This window comes from Sinohyriopsis cumingii, chromosome 14, assembly GCF_028554795.1.
Source record: "Sinohyriopsis cumingii isolate HCF-2022 chromosome 14, ASM2855479v2, whole genome shotgun sequence".
In the NCBI taxonomy this organism is placed as follows: Eukaryota; Metazoa; Mollusca; class Bivalvia; order Unionida; family Unionidae; genus Sinohyriopsis; species Sinohyriopsis cumingii.
The window spans coordinates 52,157,607-52,177,635 of NC_142974.1; the positions used below are offsets into that span (position 1 = coordinate 52,157,607).

The following is a 20,029-nucleotide window of genomic DNA, read 5'->3' on the forward strand; positions in this document are numbered from 1 at the left end:
TTTTGCTATAATGCAATTTCACATCTACCATCTGGATGGTAATTTTTGATTGTGTCAATAAAAGAGGTTAAAAAGTTGCAAAACAGTGCATGAGGTTTTGTTTTTGGCAAAATAACATAAACTTATATTTTAATAATAGTTGAACATTTAAGTTAGTGTATCTGTCTGTAAATAGTTTTAATTGCAGATAAATTAGTTCCTAAACTTTTAAATAAATATCTTCTCATGTTTTTGCCTGACACCAGACCGAATTGTTCTAACACTAACCTCTTAATGCTTCGCGCCAAGCGAGGCAGATGCTTTTTAAAAGTTGTATAATTCTTTGGTGTGACATAACCGTGGATCAAACCTCAGACCTCCCGCATTGGAGGCGTAAGCCCTAACCACTTAGGCCACCTGAGATTTCTGATCGTTTCGTGTAGAACTCGTTTTGCATTTCGTTGTTGGCAAGAATGGGTCACATAACATCTAAGAGGAAGTTTGTATATTTAAAAACACTTAATTTATGTATGCATACAGCATCCACATGTGTACTACCCGACACTGTTTTCTCATTCATGAGTGTTTCAACTGTACTTGAGAGCACCAACTATTATGATCATAGCCTCGAAACATAAGTTTCCATTTCTTTATTTTCATCCATGGTTGTTCTCACATATATGATCACAATAGTCAACCAAGGAAAGTACATAATAGTTATAAATGCTTTATATGGACAAACGATCTGCGTTTTTCAACGTATTAACTTCTCATTGACATTTGGATAAATGCCTCAAACTTGCACGCCAAGCATCATATAAAGGAAATATTGCAATTAAGTGCTGATTGTGTGGTACGTTTTAAAGCCGTTATCATGTATCTGCAGTACAGAATGGCCGTTTCTGTTACATGTTTGAGTTATAGCTATCATACTGCAAAATGTGAAATTCGTGTGTGCACGAGCTGGTAAATAGGCTCACAACACTGGATTCTAGATTTCATTATATTTATTTAGAAAGAATGAAAACTTATAATAATACATAAATTCAAAGTATAGTTTCTGATACGAAACACATTAGGTTATATAGACATTCACCAGGATTATTTCGACATTACGTATCTTGTTATCTAGATATTCACATTTTAACACTGACGATTTGAAGTCATCACTGTATCAAACTTAAAGCCACAACTCCAAACTGATACCCTTGCGCTGAACAGCTAACATATTTAAAGACCTCAACTAGCTGAACCTCAGTTCCTATAAATTAGATCTAAATTTATGTTCAAAGTTTTGCACAGAAACGCACTGATTGGCAAATTACAGTGTAGATGTAGTTCAGATTCCGGCCTGGTGAAACCATATGGGGGAAGAAGTTAATATGTTTCATAACTTAGAGTTATATAAGCGTTCTCTACAATATATTGACTCTACATATACCCTGATCAAAATCAAACTGTAACTTACTTTTTTGTGACCGTGTGCTTTGGTATATTCTGGTTACTTGCTTCATCGCTTAAAATATAAAACATCTAGCCGAACAGAGACACACATAGTTGTCTAAGGCATACCGGATCGTTAAACTAATAAAGCACCATTGTAACACGCTGTCAATGACAGTAAGTCGGAGATTTTTGCAGAATCTTACTATTAATCACATCCAATATCTTCAAAAATTATCATCTTTCCATCTTATCCACCAAATTTGTGTTAACATTTTCTAAACGTACCTGGTCTATTTTAAATCTGCTGTAAACTCTGAACATATGAAAACGTTCATACTTGCATATTTAGAAAATTACAAATTGGAGATAATTTAGTGCAGGTTGTTATATACAACTAGACAAATGTGTACATATAAAAGATATACCTGATAAATAATTAAAGGTGAAAACGAAAATGTATGTATTTCGACATGTTCACTTGAAGCAAAAAGTTAAGTACTTACCGGTGCACTGCCTTGGGCTAAGAGACCCAATAAAACAGTAAGGATGTTTTAATACTAGTCTATTTATTACAAGTTACAGAACTTATAAAATATGAGACACATATATTATATCAAATTAGGGTAACAAATTCATCTAACAGTTAGAGTCATAGCAAAATCATATCCTAATGGCAACATGATAGTTCAAGACATCACAACTCCAAAACACGGTTTACTTTTATCCTAATATTGATGCTCCACTTTTCCACACTTAAGTGAGACATAATATAAAAGATATGTGAAATCAGCATATAATTATAAAAGGTGATAATGTTTCTGATATGATATTGATATGATTTCTTGCCGGGGGTAACTGCATTTTGATGTGCATATTATTTCATTATGAATAAAGAACGTGAAAATTTAATTACAAATTCTAACAAAAACATCCAAAATGTATTAATTGATATATGAGCTTAATATTAGGCAATTAATATATGTCGATAAATATATAGAGACATATAGTTAAACAAAAATAACATTGGATGAAGAATACCACATCAACCAGACAAGTTTTGATCTTTTGCAAGTTTCGTGAACTTTATTTACCATGTGATGATGCATGTATAGAACTATGGGTTAAGTTAAACCATTGTCTTGTCGAATCAACTCTTATTTTAAAAAGGCATGAAACAGTCTTCACAGGTAAAAATAATTGATTTAAATGTTTAAAATGCACAACATTTGTTAAGGCTGCAATTAATCATATATATATATATATATATATATATATATATATATATATATATATATATATATATATATATATATATAGATATAGATATATAGATATATATATGTATGTATGTATATATGTATCTCACGCCGAAATTGAATTTGGAACATCCTGGCGTCTAATCCTTTGCTTGCAATGGCCTGATTATATAATTTAAAAAAATATTTTCCTACTTTGTACATAAAAAGACAGGATCAGATTAGATTCACAATGAAAATGCGATCATTATTTTAGAGAAGGACATTATATCAATAAAGTAATGTAGTTAACGTGCAAATTAAGAATTTCGTGCAAATAAAAATATATGAAGGAACAGTGAAAGAAAAGTCAAAATGGATTTTAAAATATTCTCTTAAAATATTTTTTTTTCTTGAAAAAAAGAAGGTACCAAGCACTCTACTTATAATGTAAAATAAACAAAAAAGAACTAGTTATTATAACAAACATGAATTGTTAATGTGTTACTACTGTAAAAACAAAGTTGATTCCGGGGGTTTTAATGAAATTTAGAGATATCTCTTTATCTTATGGCATACATAATAAATCAATTAGTGGCTTAATGACACAACAAAAAGCAAAATCAAGTCGGACAATTTTGCTTAATAACAAATGCCCAAGATTAGATTATTTCAGTAGAAAAATTATATCTTATATTCTAAAGCAAAAACAAGAGGTTTAAGTTATGTGCTGCAATGGAAATATGGGATATTAGATTGACATCATTTACATTTAGAACCAAGTAGACCTCAGCAGTAGTCTATAGAGGAAACTCACATTTGAATATGACCAACGAATCAGGGTAGAAATGGCAAGACGATTTTCAAGATAGCCATATTGTATGCACAATTGGCAACCTGTACATTCAGGACTACACTGGTATTGTAAGAAACGAATTGGTGACATATTGACATATCCATCTATTTGGAAATTTAGAACACACTATTTTCAAGAAGGTCACCATAGTGGCCATATTGGGCGTCATTCGTTTTCGTTCAGTCCTAACTAGACACGATACAAACTTTTGTTCTAACAGCATTTACATGTCATTTAAAAACGATAGAAATAACAATATTTTACAAATGGTCAACATGGTATGGTAGCCACAGCTTAATTTAAGTCCAGCACCATTATAATTTATAACAAACTGAGTATAGCAAGTCTCCAGGAACATAATCGATAACAAGAGTTTCAACATGGCGGCTTTGACACCCATACCATACATCAGAATGCCGCCAGAACATAGGCGACATAGATGTACATACAAGTTTCACTTAGTTTATGAAGTATCAATAACAACTGTGTGCCACATGTTGTACATTAATCTCTTCTTTTATGACCAGGAGAACTACTCGAATTAGTACCTTTAATATTTAATAAAATGTATGTGGTAAGACATGTGAATTTCAGTTTTAAATAATGTGTAGTGATAGCTGCATATGTTCATTACCATATAAAGTTCTACTCAGATAATTACCTTCATTATTGTAATAAACACTATGTATACATAATGCACACTAAGTGTGAGCATTACCCTCTTAAACTATAATGACACTGAAAACAAGCTCTTCTGCAGAGACATGTTATGAGAGAGCAAGTTTTCCTCTGCAGATGGGATGTTCACTGCACAAGACAGACTTTACAGACAATTTCTCAAAGATATCATACTACATCATAGTAAACTGTTACTAAATTTATGCAGCTAAACAACATAATATATTAACATCTATAACACATGATTATAAGGCACAACAGAACAAAATCAATGTAGTACCAAGAGGGGTTAAACGATACACGTGAGCTCTGTAACAACACAATTCACTAACGCGTCCAATAAGATACTGTACCAATATATACATAAACTTGATTGTCTTTTCAGTTTTAGAAGGTTCGTTAGTCATACATGGTGCCATTGCATCTGTGAGGTATTAGTTTTATTACCGGTATGCCGATTACAGACATACATTGACTTGACATTTTGTATATGCCATTCTCGTCCACAACATGATAATCCATATAATTTCAAACAAACTACCTGTTAGTTATCTGCTATTTTAATACAACCTTTAAGGTCAATTCATGCTGTCCTATTCATTCATATTCAAATCCCATCATGCCCTTTCTTTTGCATTATATATTTACAATTGCATATCTCCAATTGGTTGATATTACGATCTTATCTTCAAAATAAAAATGTAGTTCAATTTTACCGCATGTGTAATTTGGAATTTTAACATAGTTTTACCAATTGATCAGTCATACCTTAACGGTTGTCTGACGTGTGGCAGTTTATAGTGATTTATGCCAGTATGACATCATGCCGCATATATTTAGTATGATGACCCACCCAATCACACTGTCCTGGCACCATGCCGACAGGTCCTAACACTTTACTCCTAATGCTGAGCGCCACGCGAGGCAGCTGCAAGTATGATTTGTATAAACCTCTGGAATGATTCGACAGAGGATCGAACCGGCGTACTCACTCATCCGATGCGCATGATCGAACCACTAGGCCTCGGAAGCGGACTCCAAAGAAGATATCATCTTGAATAAGTCCGGGTCTGAGAGCGGGGATGATTACGAAAACAAATTGATCACATTATTCGCTCCGCAGATGCAAAAGAGCTGCCGCAGCACATGTATTTATATAAGTCAGGGAAGAAGGAAACCTGTTGACAATACCTACCAACGTTTTATAAAAAAATTAAAAAAAATATTCTCAAGGTTATACAATCTTGTCATTTGAAATGATCCACAGAGTATGTGCTAATTATATTTATTCCATCAGCAATTCAGACACTGATTCAATATTTCAAAATACAACATTAAAAATGTCTTCCGCTTGTTTGATAGCATTACTCTTCAGAACGTTTAATCAGATCAGCTGCATGAAATTTATATGTTCTTAACTTACATTCAACTTGGATTGGTGATTATTATTTACACTGAACACGAACAAACAGCAGCAACCAACAAATATAATTCAGTGTAACATATTTCACTCATCGGAAAAAATGTAGTTATCAAATATGACCTAAGTAGACTAAATATGAATCATTTGAGTACCTTCGCATATATCGGTTATAAAGTGATAAGTAAAATACTTCACTATGCACGAGAACACATCTGGAATGTCTTCTTTAAGCTGATCATGCAGTAGAGACAAGATAATTAGCATTGAACTGTCGAGGTGTTAATTTTGAGACAAGCACGCGAGTGTTGTCAATAGTTGTATCTGTTTTACTGCAAAACTAGATAAATGCGCCTGAGATATATTTCTTGTATGATATCTCAGTTTAAAGAATAATAGCTAAACGACCAATACATATTCGTGACTACTGAATATTTAAATAACTTGTAGTGGGTAAATACCATTCTGTATTTATTATCCTCCTCTCGTATCGATATGTGTAGCGGCAATATATATATATATAACACTGAATCGTTTCACCTTAATTACCACAAACCCTTAGTGCATCTATTCAAAAGCATACAAAGTATTACATTATCAAATTCTAAAAAACGCGTCAATTACGGAACATGATGCGGCTAGTATGTACAAGCTGACTGGTGCATATGCAATAAGACTATTCTCATGTTAAATTGCTATATGAACTTGATCATCGAGTTTATGCACTGAAGTCAAAAATTTCAAACGTGTCTTTATCACCGATGTTAGGAAACCATCCAACAAAAACTAAGACATAAACACCTTACGATGATATCCTGAATGATCTCAAATGGTCAAAACTGCTTCCAGAGCCCTTGAACATAAAGAAAGGCTGAAAAGAAAATAACATTGAAATAAGGTGAGTAATAAATAGTACGTCAAGTATTTATTTCTATTTTTTATTGTAGTATAACGATTAACAACACCGGAACCAGTTTTGGTAGATGATATAAGAAATGTATTGAATGGACAGATGGAGTTTGGTGTATTTTTGAAATATGCAATATATTATACAGTATGTTTGGCTACATAAATCCTCGATACATTTTACGAATACCTCCACACACCCCACTCCCCTCGTTAACACGGTTGATTTGGCTTGAAAGTGACAAAAATGTAACATTTACTAATTTTAACAAAGTTCAATTTGATTCAGTAAGCGCATCACATCTGGACACAATTTCCTTATCAGTCTCTTACTAAGAGACTTTTAGGGACTTTAAATGAGATGCTTTCATTGAATATCTACTTTTGAACACTTTTTTCCATCGGATCGTGCAAGGGGTGTGCATGCAGTTTGGGAATTTGATTTCAATGTCCCTGCTGTAATATATTCAAGGATAATCCGTCTTTGAGTCCCTGTTATGAAAAAAGGATAACAATGTGCATCATACAACAGATAACAGTAAAATCGTATACTGAACGTGTTTGTAATATTCTTCAAACTCCGCTCGGAATAACTCTAATTGCCAAGTTAAATAAATGCGAGCAATTACAAAAAAATGCAAGCTAGTGAGAGAGAGATAGAGCCTGAGGATGAATGTAATGGTGTTATTTTTAATTCGTAATTATTTGTTCTTTTGCTTGTTGTATAATCTGTAACACATTCACAGTAGTAATATAGCACCTGTATTTAGAGAACCAGATTATTCTATTAAATAACTGGCCGCATATTTTATCACATTTTAATCGTTTATTCAAGGTCAAGATTTCGCATTTTATAATGTCATAATGTAAATATTTACTATTTAAGTTTTTACAATATAGAATGCGTGGTTTGTTTTTCAACTTCTCAACTACATTTTCGTTGTAATATTAGTACGAATCAAGGATTCTCAGCATTTATGGTCGTAAGCTACTATATATTGGTTTGTGAGCTTACCTACTCTTAACAATAGGCTCGACAAAGAAGAGTCTACCATCTTACATAGGCATTAATTAGCAACAATTTAATGACGTTTCTTCATTTCAAAAGAAAAAACGACCAATATGAATTTACGAAAAGTCCATGAACGTAAACATCGCAGATTGAAGAATATCATTGACTTGACTAATATTATTTTTCTTTCAAATCTCCCGTTCAATAATTTTGACCTAAACATATCTCTCACTTACAAAATATAGCAAAACTTCTACCTCAATATCCCGCGAAAACAACTATATCGCAGTGTCAGTCATGGATCCCATTTTATATAGAAAATAGCAGAACATTTGGTCCTTATTCAACGAGCCTGAAGAAATTAGTGATCAAATAGATTAATGAAACTTTTACCCTTAAATTTGATTAAAAAATCATAAACTTTGGAAGTTTTAATAGAAACGCACAAAATTTGTTAAATGTCATTTACACCCAACCGTCAGTAAACTGTATTCAATATTCGATAGACTTTTGATAAAAAAAAAGATGTCAGTTGTTTCCCCTGATGACAACCCATCAAGACATAAACACTGTGTAGACAATATTTATCAGGTGAATTTTATGTTTAATTCCCATATTTTAATGCATATTCAGTTTGTTCAATTTTATCGATGCATACTCTCTCTCTCTTGGACTCGAATGTGTCAATCTACCATTAAAGATGTGTCGCCAAGCGTTTTTGTGAGGACCCAATCAAGTGTTCACTGTGTTATTATCTTATTTGTTCATTATAATTATTTCAGTGTTTGCTCTATTGTTACAATCAATTAAAAGTAGATCTGCTTTGAAACGATCAAATATGTTTAAAGGCATATAATGTCATGCTGATATGATCATCCATGTAGGATAGAACGAGTACCGATACAATTTTCAAAATGGCTTCTGTAATGACGATAATAAGCGTCAGTCAGCACAATTTTCATCTGTCGCCAAGCAAACATCAAAGGAATTTTTTAGGTGAAAAACCCATGCTAATATGACAATACAATCATGAAAATAATCTATGAGATTTTGAAGATGGCTAAACAGTTGCTATACTAGATGTCCGACCAGCACATTTTCTATTTACGACCGATTAGACCATTGTATGAAAGTTTATCTACCTGCTCATGTCAATTCTCACAGTAGAATAGGAGGAGTAGTGAGTACAGAATGTGTGCTAATGCAAGGACAACGGACAACAGACAATCCCACACTTACTTCTCGTCTATGATCCGAAGAGCCAATATAACAGGATTGGTGGGTATAACACGAGAGATCTTGTACACTGAGACCTGATAACCTTTAACGTAGTATAATTTATGCCTATTCAAGAAAGTGTAAGCCAGCAAACTGATAGCGTGAGATGTCCTTTATTAGCAAACGAGCCTACTGCATGTATATGGTTAAGGACCTATCATGTAATTTGTGTGTTGTGATTTGTTGGGGGAAGTGGTCTTTTCAAACGGAGTAAAACAAATTCCTTGATTGCAAGAGAAAATAATAAAAGAGAAAAATGAGGTATATAATGATGTATATGTTCGACATTAATATTTTCAAGATAGTTGTGTTTCCTTTATGCTTTTCCAAAGGAATTCTGGAATCCTCTCTCCCACCTCACCCGAGGCATCGAATGTAACACCCAGAATTATGACAGCAATTAACAGCGTACAGTTTTTAACGACAGATAATTAGGCTGTAAAACTGTATTGCTGAAATGAACGATAATGAAAAATTGGCATGATTCCAAGATGAATAATTATCTCCCTGTCTGTGATAGTTAACTTGCAATATACAGAAAAATGATGCCGATCAGATATCAGATATGGCAATCGTGGAAGCAATCTTGAAAATCTTGTTATCGCTACTCGTCTTAAATATATATGCATATCAACATTGGCTTGTCACTAAAGTAACTATTGTGATGTTGAATTGGTCCTGGATCAAAATGTCACCGACATAATGAACAAAAGGGTGAGTACCACTAACATAATAATCAGTACAAAGACATCAAAGCTGTCAAGGTAGCCCCGTTCAGCATGTGCATTTGTGTGCATGATGTTTTCTGGAATCGTGAAAGAGAAAAATGCATAATGCATATTATTTATTGTCTCAATCTATATTATTTGTGCGTTATACTACACACCAGGACTACTGACTTCTTAATTTTTCAAACGGCAGTACCAGAATTATATTCAATATCACTTATTCCACTTCGTCCACATTGATGACGGATATACATAAAGATCATGCCTGCCAAAGTTCTTGTTCATCCATCTTGTTGTTTTGGGTTTAACTCAATTTTGCTGCGCAAGACAAGCTATACATGGCCGCCAATATAACTGTTCTAGGAGGAACCCAAGTGAACACCAGAAAGAATCAATGACTAACGGGAAGCTACTGGTAGGCTCTCTCACATATATACATTGGCCGAACCCGAAACCCAAACAAACGCGGGTAGAGCGAGCTGGCAGTAATCTGTAAAGGCCGAAAATATGGTCACTTGGGGCCCCACGTGCCAATGTTATATTTACACTTACATAACAGACATTGGAATATAAACTAAACAGGTGATACATAACCAAAACATTGACTTGTAATATATGGACTTTGTGGGTGAATTATGATGTGGTAGTAATACTGAACAACTGCTCAGTAAAATAATGTCAATATAGTACTAACTAAATGTAAACTTCGAAAAATATTAAAACAAAGATTTTGGCAAACCTATATCAAATTAATTAATTATAACAGTAACTGTGATAATCAAAAAGCTAGACTTTCAAGCTAATTATAATGCTACAGACTGTGAAAAGCGTAATATATTTCCTTTTGGTTTGTAACCTAGGTGTGTTATGCATTTTCTAGCAGCGTCTATAGTATATCATTTCTTTGCAAATTAAACCCCTTATTTTAACAATTTTATACCCCACAAACAAATAGAACAAAATATAGTACTTTAAAGTTTTTGAATTGTTAATGCATTGATGCTAAAACCACAGGCGTCAAAAATGAAGTCAAACGAAGAAAACACTACTTATGCATTGAGATGAAAATTAGAAACTGGACAGAAAAATAGTCCTTTCCCGATAATGATTATATAACTGTCCATTTTCTGTATTTTAATTATCTTCACGTTTTCTACTAATGCGTATATCGTCAGTGTTGAAATAGTACACGTTTTCAACAACTTAGTTACGATTATTGTAAGGTTAACGTTATACAAAATAGCATGTACCTTCACTGATTACTAAACCACACTATTTATCTAAACCCAACATCTTAGAACTTGCAAATACGATGACTGGTCGCCGTTTGCAAGGAGATCCACCCAAAGAGGAGTAGTTTTTTTAACGAAACGTCCCTAATGCAAACTGATTCTGGCTGTAAATAGTGTGTGGTCCCTTTTCGGAGGCACCATTGAATAAGTGATCACTATTAATATATATATGTGCATATGAAGAAAGAGAGAGAGAGAGTGAGGGAGAGAATGAAGGATATCAAGATGCAATTACCAAACCAAAAACCCTGCTATCCCATTAGGTTATATTCTTCATTCTGGAAACGTCAAGTACCATACTTCTCTGTCTGGAAACGTTCCGCGCTGCCGTCTCTGATTGTTTATACCCAAAACCTCAGTGATTCTCTGTGTTTCTTCCAGGATTTTCAATGGTTGTTTCCTCCAAACATACGGTGTATTCAGGAGGACAAATATTTCAACGTCTCTTATGGAGACATATTGTCTTCCACGGAAGTGATTAAAAATGGCATCGGCCACCACATTGTTATCTTGTTCATTGCTTAACTGCAGCATATTGTCTCCATGGAGTATATTAAAATCGGAGACACTCAACTCCCCTGGATTCTGTGTTGCGGCGACCATGGCTTCTTTCATATTTCTAATACCTTCTATGTGGCCACTTATATAAATAAGGGCCTTCACTCTCATATCTCTAATATTCCGCAATTCAAAACACAAAACATTGTTATCTCTATCCCTATTCAACTGTTCTTCGTACATGTGCACACATCTATTTAATCCGTCTCTATTTGCATTGTCATCAGCTCCTACCCTTAATTCATTATACCTTTCTTCTATCTCATTTTCAAAACCATAAAGGTCTATCATTTCGTGTCTATTGGCCACATTTCTTCTTCTTATATTCACATATGAGCTGAGAAAACTGATCAGTAGTTCTCGATTTTCTCCAGTAAATCGCTGCACAAGCCTCATTGGAACCAATCGAACGTTAGGAGTGTCAATAAAGGTCATGATGTATTTGTGATTTACATTTTCTGGTTGCTGGAGATCTGTAAACTGTGAATTTACAATATTACAGCAAAAAGACAGATTTTGGTCGTCACTCATTATTGAAATAACTCCGTTGTCGTTCTGTACAATCCTGGGTTCAATATAATAAAATGTTAAAACTGAGAGAACATCATTCAGGAGGGTTTGACATCTTTGAACGTCAGCCTCTGCAAAATTCAAAATTATATCTCTCTCATGGTCGGGAAAGGCAACATGGTGTCTGGCTTGGTTTATGCTGATTAGTGGTCTTGCTCTCGGCACTCCAACTTCATAATGATAATCCAAACCTCGCTGCTTAATCAAATAATCTACTGTAACACGCAAAGCTATTAGAGGCGATTCATGCTCCTCAATGTTATCAAGCCATTGCCCATTTCGCCTGCAATCCTCACAAAATGGAATATTGATAATAGTCTGCTTTCTATGAATCAGGACAGTTCTATAATTTATAGCTTGGGTTCTAGGTATGAAGGCTTCAAGGTGTCGTTTAAAGATAAATCTCTTAACTCTTCCACGGGGAAAATCTTCATCGGCTATATTTTCTACTCCTGCCATTTCTGAAAGACAACATAAGCTTTAAGAGAATATGTGACATTATAAGACCTGTTTTATGTTTGCTTTTAAATTATGGCATATTATGACAGGATATGAATCGTAAATCATCATGTTTCTAAATACTACTCAATCTTTCTAAAAGGTATCAGCTAATGAGCCATCATAGTTCACAGACCGCCATAAATCACTCAGTCAATCTCACGTTATCAATCTGGAAAGAAATAGCATAATATAAAATACCCATACAATATAACGCTATACAATACAATGTCAAAAAACCGTCAAAGCCTGTGACATAATGATCAACAAATTCGCGCATTATGTAGTGACAAATTTGAATGAAAGTTATACTTTATTAGTATACACAAATATTAAAGTGGGTTTGTTTAAATGTAAAGGCACTAAAAGAATCACAGAGGTGAAATAAATTATATTCAGCGTGTATGCATGATAACATATATTTCACTTAACCAAATGTTTTCTAGTACACTCTCGCTGCCAAGGTAGTAAAAGCCATGACAATCTCTAAGCAGATAATTAAAACTTGAAACTATGCAATACAAATCATTGGCTGCAAAAATGTAGAATATATCCATGCCAACGTTACTGCTATTAGGTGAATGCAGACCTACCACACGAATGATGTATAGGCCAAAATATCTCTAGCAAACTCGGACACATGTGTTTTTCACTTATTTTGTAAATCTCGACTTGATAAGGTTATTTTATTATATAATGGTATTTATTCAGATAAACAAAACAGTGTTAATGACTCCTCGCATGAGAGATATGGATTAATTTTTTTTACTGAAACGATGTTGTGGCAAGATTATGTAGAAATGTATTTTATCCATTACAACGTCAATATTCAAATAAATACTCTCGATGACAAAAACAATATTTAATCCGAAATATTACTTTCTTCCACATATTCAAATAATTCACTGGCAAAAACTTTTCTTACAGAATATTATGTCAAGTAAATTGAAAGCAAGCCATGAACCGATGTGCATATTGGTAGAGTAAATGAAAATGCGTACGTGGTACGGAAGGAGTATATGGCATTTGCAGAGGTTAAACGTCAAATGTGACTTACTCTAGCTTTCACTCTTTTCCCGCAATTACACGGAAGATATTCACATGTGCTTTAGCACTTTCAAGAAATATAAACTCTATTTATTTTCATCAAATTATGTTGGACCATGATTGTCTGAAAATGAAGAAAGGTCACCATGGAAATTGCAGACCACCACTCGTTTCATACCCGGAGGTCACATCAAGTAGCGTCCGAGAAAGTTCTGATTTCACCTTTCTCATTATGCTTCGAGAAAGACATTTGTCTACTTGCAAAAAAAGTACGTCAGTTTTCATGGAATATACCTGTCATAGGGTGGGTGGGTGTCAAAGTATTTACGCAAACTTATATTAGTACAAACCTACCGATTTAAAAACAAAACAAAAACTCACTGTTATGAAAAATGCAGACAATTATGTTATATTTTTCATCAATGTATAATATTTAACCTGGATGTCCACACGGGATGTCGAACACTGTCAATTTGTTGGAGCTTAGAGTCAAACGGGAGTTCTTTTTGAGTACCATCGTCGTCATATCTTCATGGGCGAGGCTGTGTATTCAAGCCTCGCTGTGGTGTCGTTAACTTTTTTCATGAATTACGGCAAATATTCTGGAATAAAGTGTATTTATGGCAGCGCATTGACACACTCGTTCTACATATCCAGGCCAATTACATTAATAAGAGTATAGTTACTCTCACGTCTATTTCCGCATGAAATTAAAAACTAGATGGTAGAAAAGGAATGATATGTCTCACATACGACTGAACCTTTGGAATATCACAGAGGATCTAATGTTTACGCCTTAGTATAAAGGGTTATCTGCCTCAATGATTAAGTCTAGTCTCTTCGACAACCACCCCATTCTACTTCTAGCCTGTGCGGAGATTGATAGTGTTTGGATATGATGCCACCTATTCACCAAAAATACAAGTTGGTGCATACGTTTCGCATTTTAAATTGTTTACTGATAGAACGTATAAAATGGATATACAGTTCTGGAACAGTTGACAATATCAAAACAAATTTATCAACTGAATAGCTTGTTCAAACGTTCAAAGTGCTACATTGCAAATTTCTATATAGCAGCACATTACATGTTTCACTTAGGATAACTATCCCTTTATGCATCCGTCACCACCCATACCCCAAAACAGTAAACAATGCATATATACGTTGATTTCAAAGATGGACACATAGAATGTTTAAAATAGCGTGGATACAAATGATCAAAAAACAGTCGGATCCTTAACACATTTCGTTCATTTGTATACAGTAGATCATATTTCAAACTTGATTTCATATAGTCCATTTACAAACTATTATGAGAGTGAAAATGTCTGCATAGTCTTTGCCTAACTGAAGTACGCCTGTATTATGTTGAATGCAAACAGGTGCACATTTACAAGACAAATATATGTACAAGAAAGTCAGACCCATACTATTAGAAAAGCAAAAGCACGGCAGTTAGCATATTTAAAATCATGATTGATAAGATTGGGACCATACACGTGTGCAATAACTGGTTGAATACAGCAACTAATATATACTTTACTCAACGAAAGTTCTAACGTAAATAATCTATAGGAAAGGACAATTTGTATGGTATAATCACTCAGCAAATTACATAGGATGATTTGTCATAGCTTAAAAAATAACAATTGATTTAAAAATGTACAGATGCAACTGGACAATTAGTACCGTATGTCCACGCATATAAGACGAATGGTTATACACTATTTTATATACCTATCACCCCACTGCGGGGTGTCTTGAAAGGGCCGGCTGCATCAGTTCCTTTTCATACAGCCGGTATTCATAAGCTTTATATTACTTTAATATTGGTATAGTTTTGTATAATTGTTTGATAGTGATTTGCAAAACTATGTTTATTTTAAACCTTTGACAAGTTTTGGAAAAGACATTAAATGTAGTCCTACTATTTTTGTATGAAACCATGTCTTCAACAGTACGTTGAATGTGGCCACTGTTATGCTTAAGCATACAAGACAAGTAAGAAAGGGACACGTAGCAAGATAAGAACTTACTATAGTCCTTTTCAGCTCATTGTAGCAACCGATCTAGACGATTTATAACTTAAAAAACATTTAAAGCAAGACAATATTGTTTAGGATGACACAGAAAGCTTGCTTTTTAAGACAGAGTCTGCTGAAGACCATTAACTCAAGAGCAAGGATAAAGACCGAGTTTCGAAATCTTACAATTGTTGCGTGTGCACAAATGTGTACAGTTTAATAACCCGAATAACCAATTATCGTTGAACAGATAATTTAGCATGTACATAAAGACATGTGAGCATGTCAAAATAATATTCCAGACCTTTAATTATGGGGATGATCGAAACACTTGGGGCTAAATTTGTGCAAGTATTCTTGTTACCGAAATAACTGGAGAATTGGGTTGTCTTAATCATAAAATGATTATTATGGCACGTACGTGACTTCCTGCTATTCTTGGAACTACTGTCAAGGTTGTTTACGACTGATTAAAATCCATTTTCTTTGAAAACATTTTGTGCAGAAATAACAGCTCTTGCTGAGTGTCTCTAAGTTGAATGCATATGCCACATTTCATAGCCACATCCTGAATTAGTCATAAGTGTTGGTTGCTCTTCATTTAATTTACATTGTGATTCCATATAGTTGAACAATTCAGCAATATATGTGCACACAAATGTGTGTATTTTGATATAATGATTTATTCCTTAACAATTTAACTGTTAAATGTTGAATGTAACTTAACTTAACCTTTTACCATTTCTTCAAAGAGTACCACCCCCACCTACTTGTACGGAATTTTGTATTATCTATAGCCTTAATTTTTCTCTGCCCGTTGAAATAACTGCTAAAAGTAAGTCTTCATGATATTGTTTACATCGTCTCTGATTTTAATAACTTACCTTACCCTTCCTTACACTATTCCTACAGGTTATTGCAATAGCGTTTGTATTTTGCTTTATGATGACATACTAGTTATTCTTGTTGGAACAAATACGAATAATATAGTCTGTTTGCCTCGTGGGCTTTTTATGTTGCATAACATATTGATTTCCGCATTAGACTGATTCCCGTCTTTTGATGGGACACGCATAAGTAGCAAGGAGCATTACAATACTGTTGTCCTGTGTTACATTTAATTACGACAGGCATTGGCATTTGTGAACGAAAAATAAAATGACCAGTGCGAACGCAACGGTCGATATATATCAAAGACCTTTCTGGATAAAATGATCAGTTCTAGTTTAGAGCTCATGTAGCATAGTTTCCTATTTGAAATGTTATTCACGGGTGAATATGTTGCAAAGGACATGCAGGTCTGGAACAATTGATACAAAACAGTCGTTTCTAAATGAGGATCCATTCAACAACTGATAATGGTTTGTCCAAAACCATACAAGTGCTACAATTCATAAAAGTTATATTGCAGAACACGCAATGAATAAATTAGGAGAAACGTCCTTCACCGCGACCCTTAAGAATAACCTGCTAATAATGAAAATATACGTTGATTCGACTGATATACTGCTTGAGATCAAAACTCGGAAGCCACCATACACTCGAATACACAAGAAGCTGAAAAAATTAAACTGCGTTAATTTTGTCTCTGCAATAAAAATAACTATTTCTTCTCAGTTTCCTACATCAAGTGTCTTTGTGATTGTGTTTATTAACGGACATCTGAATACAAACACTGACTATAGCTACAGCAATTGGGCAATTTATGTCAAGCAAACTCTTATCACGTTTCTTCACTATCCAAATTTCAATGGCTTAGAATAAATTTTTTGATCAGTGCTCATTAAAAAAGGTATTTTGCATTAATTATTCTGATGACGATTTCAAGGAAAAGGAATGAACATATTTGTTCATACCAATTTATGTATATATATATATATATATATATATATATATATATATATATATATATATATATATATATATATATATATATATATATATATATATGCTTACAATGGTTACAATGGTTACATTAATGCGTACACAAACCGATCAGCGAAAAATAATTACAAAACACATTTGGCTAACTTGAATATAGAAGATCTTATTTTAATATTGCTTTCATACAGTTTATTCATATCATAATATAGAAGAAGACACGTCCTGATAAACATTATCCTAAAGGAACAACGCTACGTAGACAAGAATTATTCATGGACAGCATGACATCAATTTCCTAACCTCCAATACACAAGACGCTGAAACAAAAATAATTTACTTTGCTTTTGTCTCTGATAGATAGATATATAAAGAGATGAGTGTATATATATATATATATATACATATATATATATATATATATATATATATATATATATATATATATATATATTGACAGATTGTAGATATATACATTTGTATAAACATACATACATACATACATATAAATCCTACTGTAATCTTATATTTGTCTTCCTTAAGAAGTTTCGTCTGGCATCTAAATACAGATAATCATTAGACACATGAAATCTGGGCCCCTGTGTATCATACTGGTGCATTCCCAATGAAGTGTGATAATATTAGAATGTAAAACCAATCTTCGCGAACGCTATACGTTCATAGTGACACAAGAAGATTCTGTAAAACATCAATTTAGGAAACATAGCCCTACATCCTTAAGAAGATACATTGGTCATCCCTGATAAATGGGATCACATTTTAATGAATCACCACTGTGTTCAAACATTTCGAGACAGGATGCATGCAACTAAATACACGCTAATATCTTTAAACAGTCTTATAAAAATGTTTACCACCGACGAATTAAATATAACCAAAGGTGTATTTATCAGGGGTCACAGACACCTACTAAGATTATTAAAGAGAAATACCCGGTTGGGGAGTGTCCATGTCCATGTTTGAAAGATAATAACTCATAAAATCCAGAATCATGCATCACAGCTAAACATGTGATACTAATGCATCCATCTTGAAGAACATTTTATTCCATATTATCTAACCATAAGTATAATTAAAGGCAATTTTACAAATCAAATCTATATCATCCCGTATATTATACATTATCTTATATTTTGTTTTGATACATCAAAAGGGAAAATCTAAGACGGTTAAGGACAGGTGATGTTCTTAATAGTGTAAGATGCAAGTCAATAATTTAGTAGGTGAAAACTTTGGTTCATCAATCTAAAGTACAGAAAACAATGCCACAATAATTACAAATTTAATGAAGCTAAACACTATACATGTTAGAATTATACCTTGTCTCCATCAATTCTTTGTTCTTCTAAACTAAGCTTTTCTTTTATAGCTGACAAGCTCTAAACATTACTAAATGTGTACAAACTTGGATATTTGTTGTACGCCGTTAAAGATTTTCGGGTCATCTACACATTATTGCAAAATATGCTTTCTACATGAATGTCTTGTTAACCATGCCAGCAAGTCATCCATGAAAACTGGATCCCCTTCTAAATTTTAAATAGTTTTTGCCGAGATTAAGAGATAAAGACAAAGTCAACAGAGCCTTAAGTCCTGTTCAGTATATCATAGAAATAGTATCGGGTCTCAATTGGCTAAGTATATGTCTTCTTTGTTGGCTTGACACTTTGCTTAAAATATTCAGATGAGCACGGTATTGACAACACTTTCAAGCATAGTTTAAACAAATAGAACAAATTACTGTACTGCTTTACAATTCTAAGCAAATCATCTACATATTACAAATGTGCCTAAATACATTCCTACTGCCTACATCAATCAAGTGATTTAAAAAAAAAAAAATATTCCTTTCAATGCTTATTGCAAACAGTTCAAACTCTAAAATGTTTACAAATTTGTGAGAGATCAACAATTTAGCAACGACGAATAAGAGCATATTACGAAACTGAAAGAAATTGATACGAGGAATATACCTTCATCAGGAAAGAAAGGAAGACAAAGCTCGGCAGTTAGCAAAATAATTAAAACCGTGTACTAGAAGAAATTGCATATTTCTAAGTGGTGGTTGAAGAGGGTAACTAACATTCAATTTCTCTAAAGCTGAGTACTAAAGCAATGCCACAAAATGAATAATTGTCAGTAGCTGTACATTTTTGTTTCATACTAACTCCTTATTGTTGTTCACGGTAGCAACAGCGGCAGACGAAACTGATGTGTATGTTTGGCATTATGCTGTACTATTTCTCACAATGCTAAATATTGAATGATGCTTAACTTAAAGACTTACGATATCAGCATTACCATATTTTGTGTCGTTTTTCCACTAAGTAACATTCCCTTATCACTTGTATTGAATTGTACATTAACTATAGCCATAAGTGTGGAAATTATTTGGTCTGGTCTGTTCTACCAGCTGCTGAAATATAGTCTTCTTTATATTGTTATTATTTTACGTACTCTTCATAACTTACCAGTCGCTTCCTGTTGCTATTGATGTGGCGACAAATATCAATGGTCTGGTTCCGGTCCTCCTGCGCGATATGCATAAGTAGCAGAGAAGCTACCTAGACTGCGCACGGTCGTATTTATAAATATGA

The 20,029-nt window shown here is 33.6% G+C and overlaps 1 protein-coding gene across 1 annotated transcript in view; it reads right to left on the bottom strand.

Annotated features, from left to right (window-relative positions):
- Positions 1-968: 968 nt before the first annotated feature.
- Positions 969-20,029, bottom strand: part of LOC149783800 (uncharacterized) — a 66,399-nt gene continuing 47,338 nt past the window's right edge. Inside the window, exons 2-3 of the mRNA XM_089932026.1 lie at positions 11,066-12,419; positions 969-6,485 (exon numbers count right to left, since the gene is read on the bottom strand). Coding sequence (XP_089788152.1) covers positions 11,104-12,417 — 1,314 coding nt within the window. The 5' untranslated portion in view covers positions 12,418-12,419 and the 3' untranslated portion in view covers positions 969-6,485; positions 11,066-11,103. The remainder of the gene's footprint in view (positions 6,486-11,065; positions 12,420-20,029) is intronic.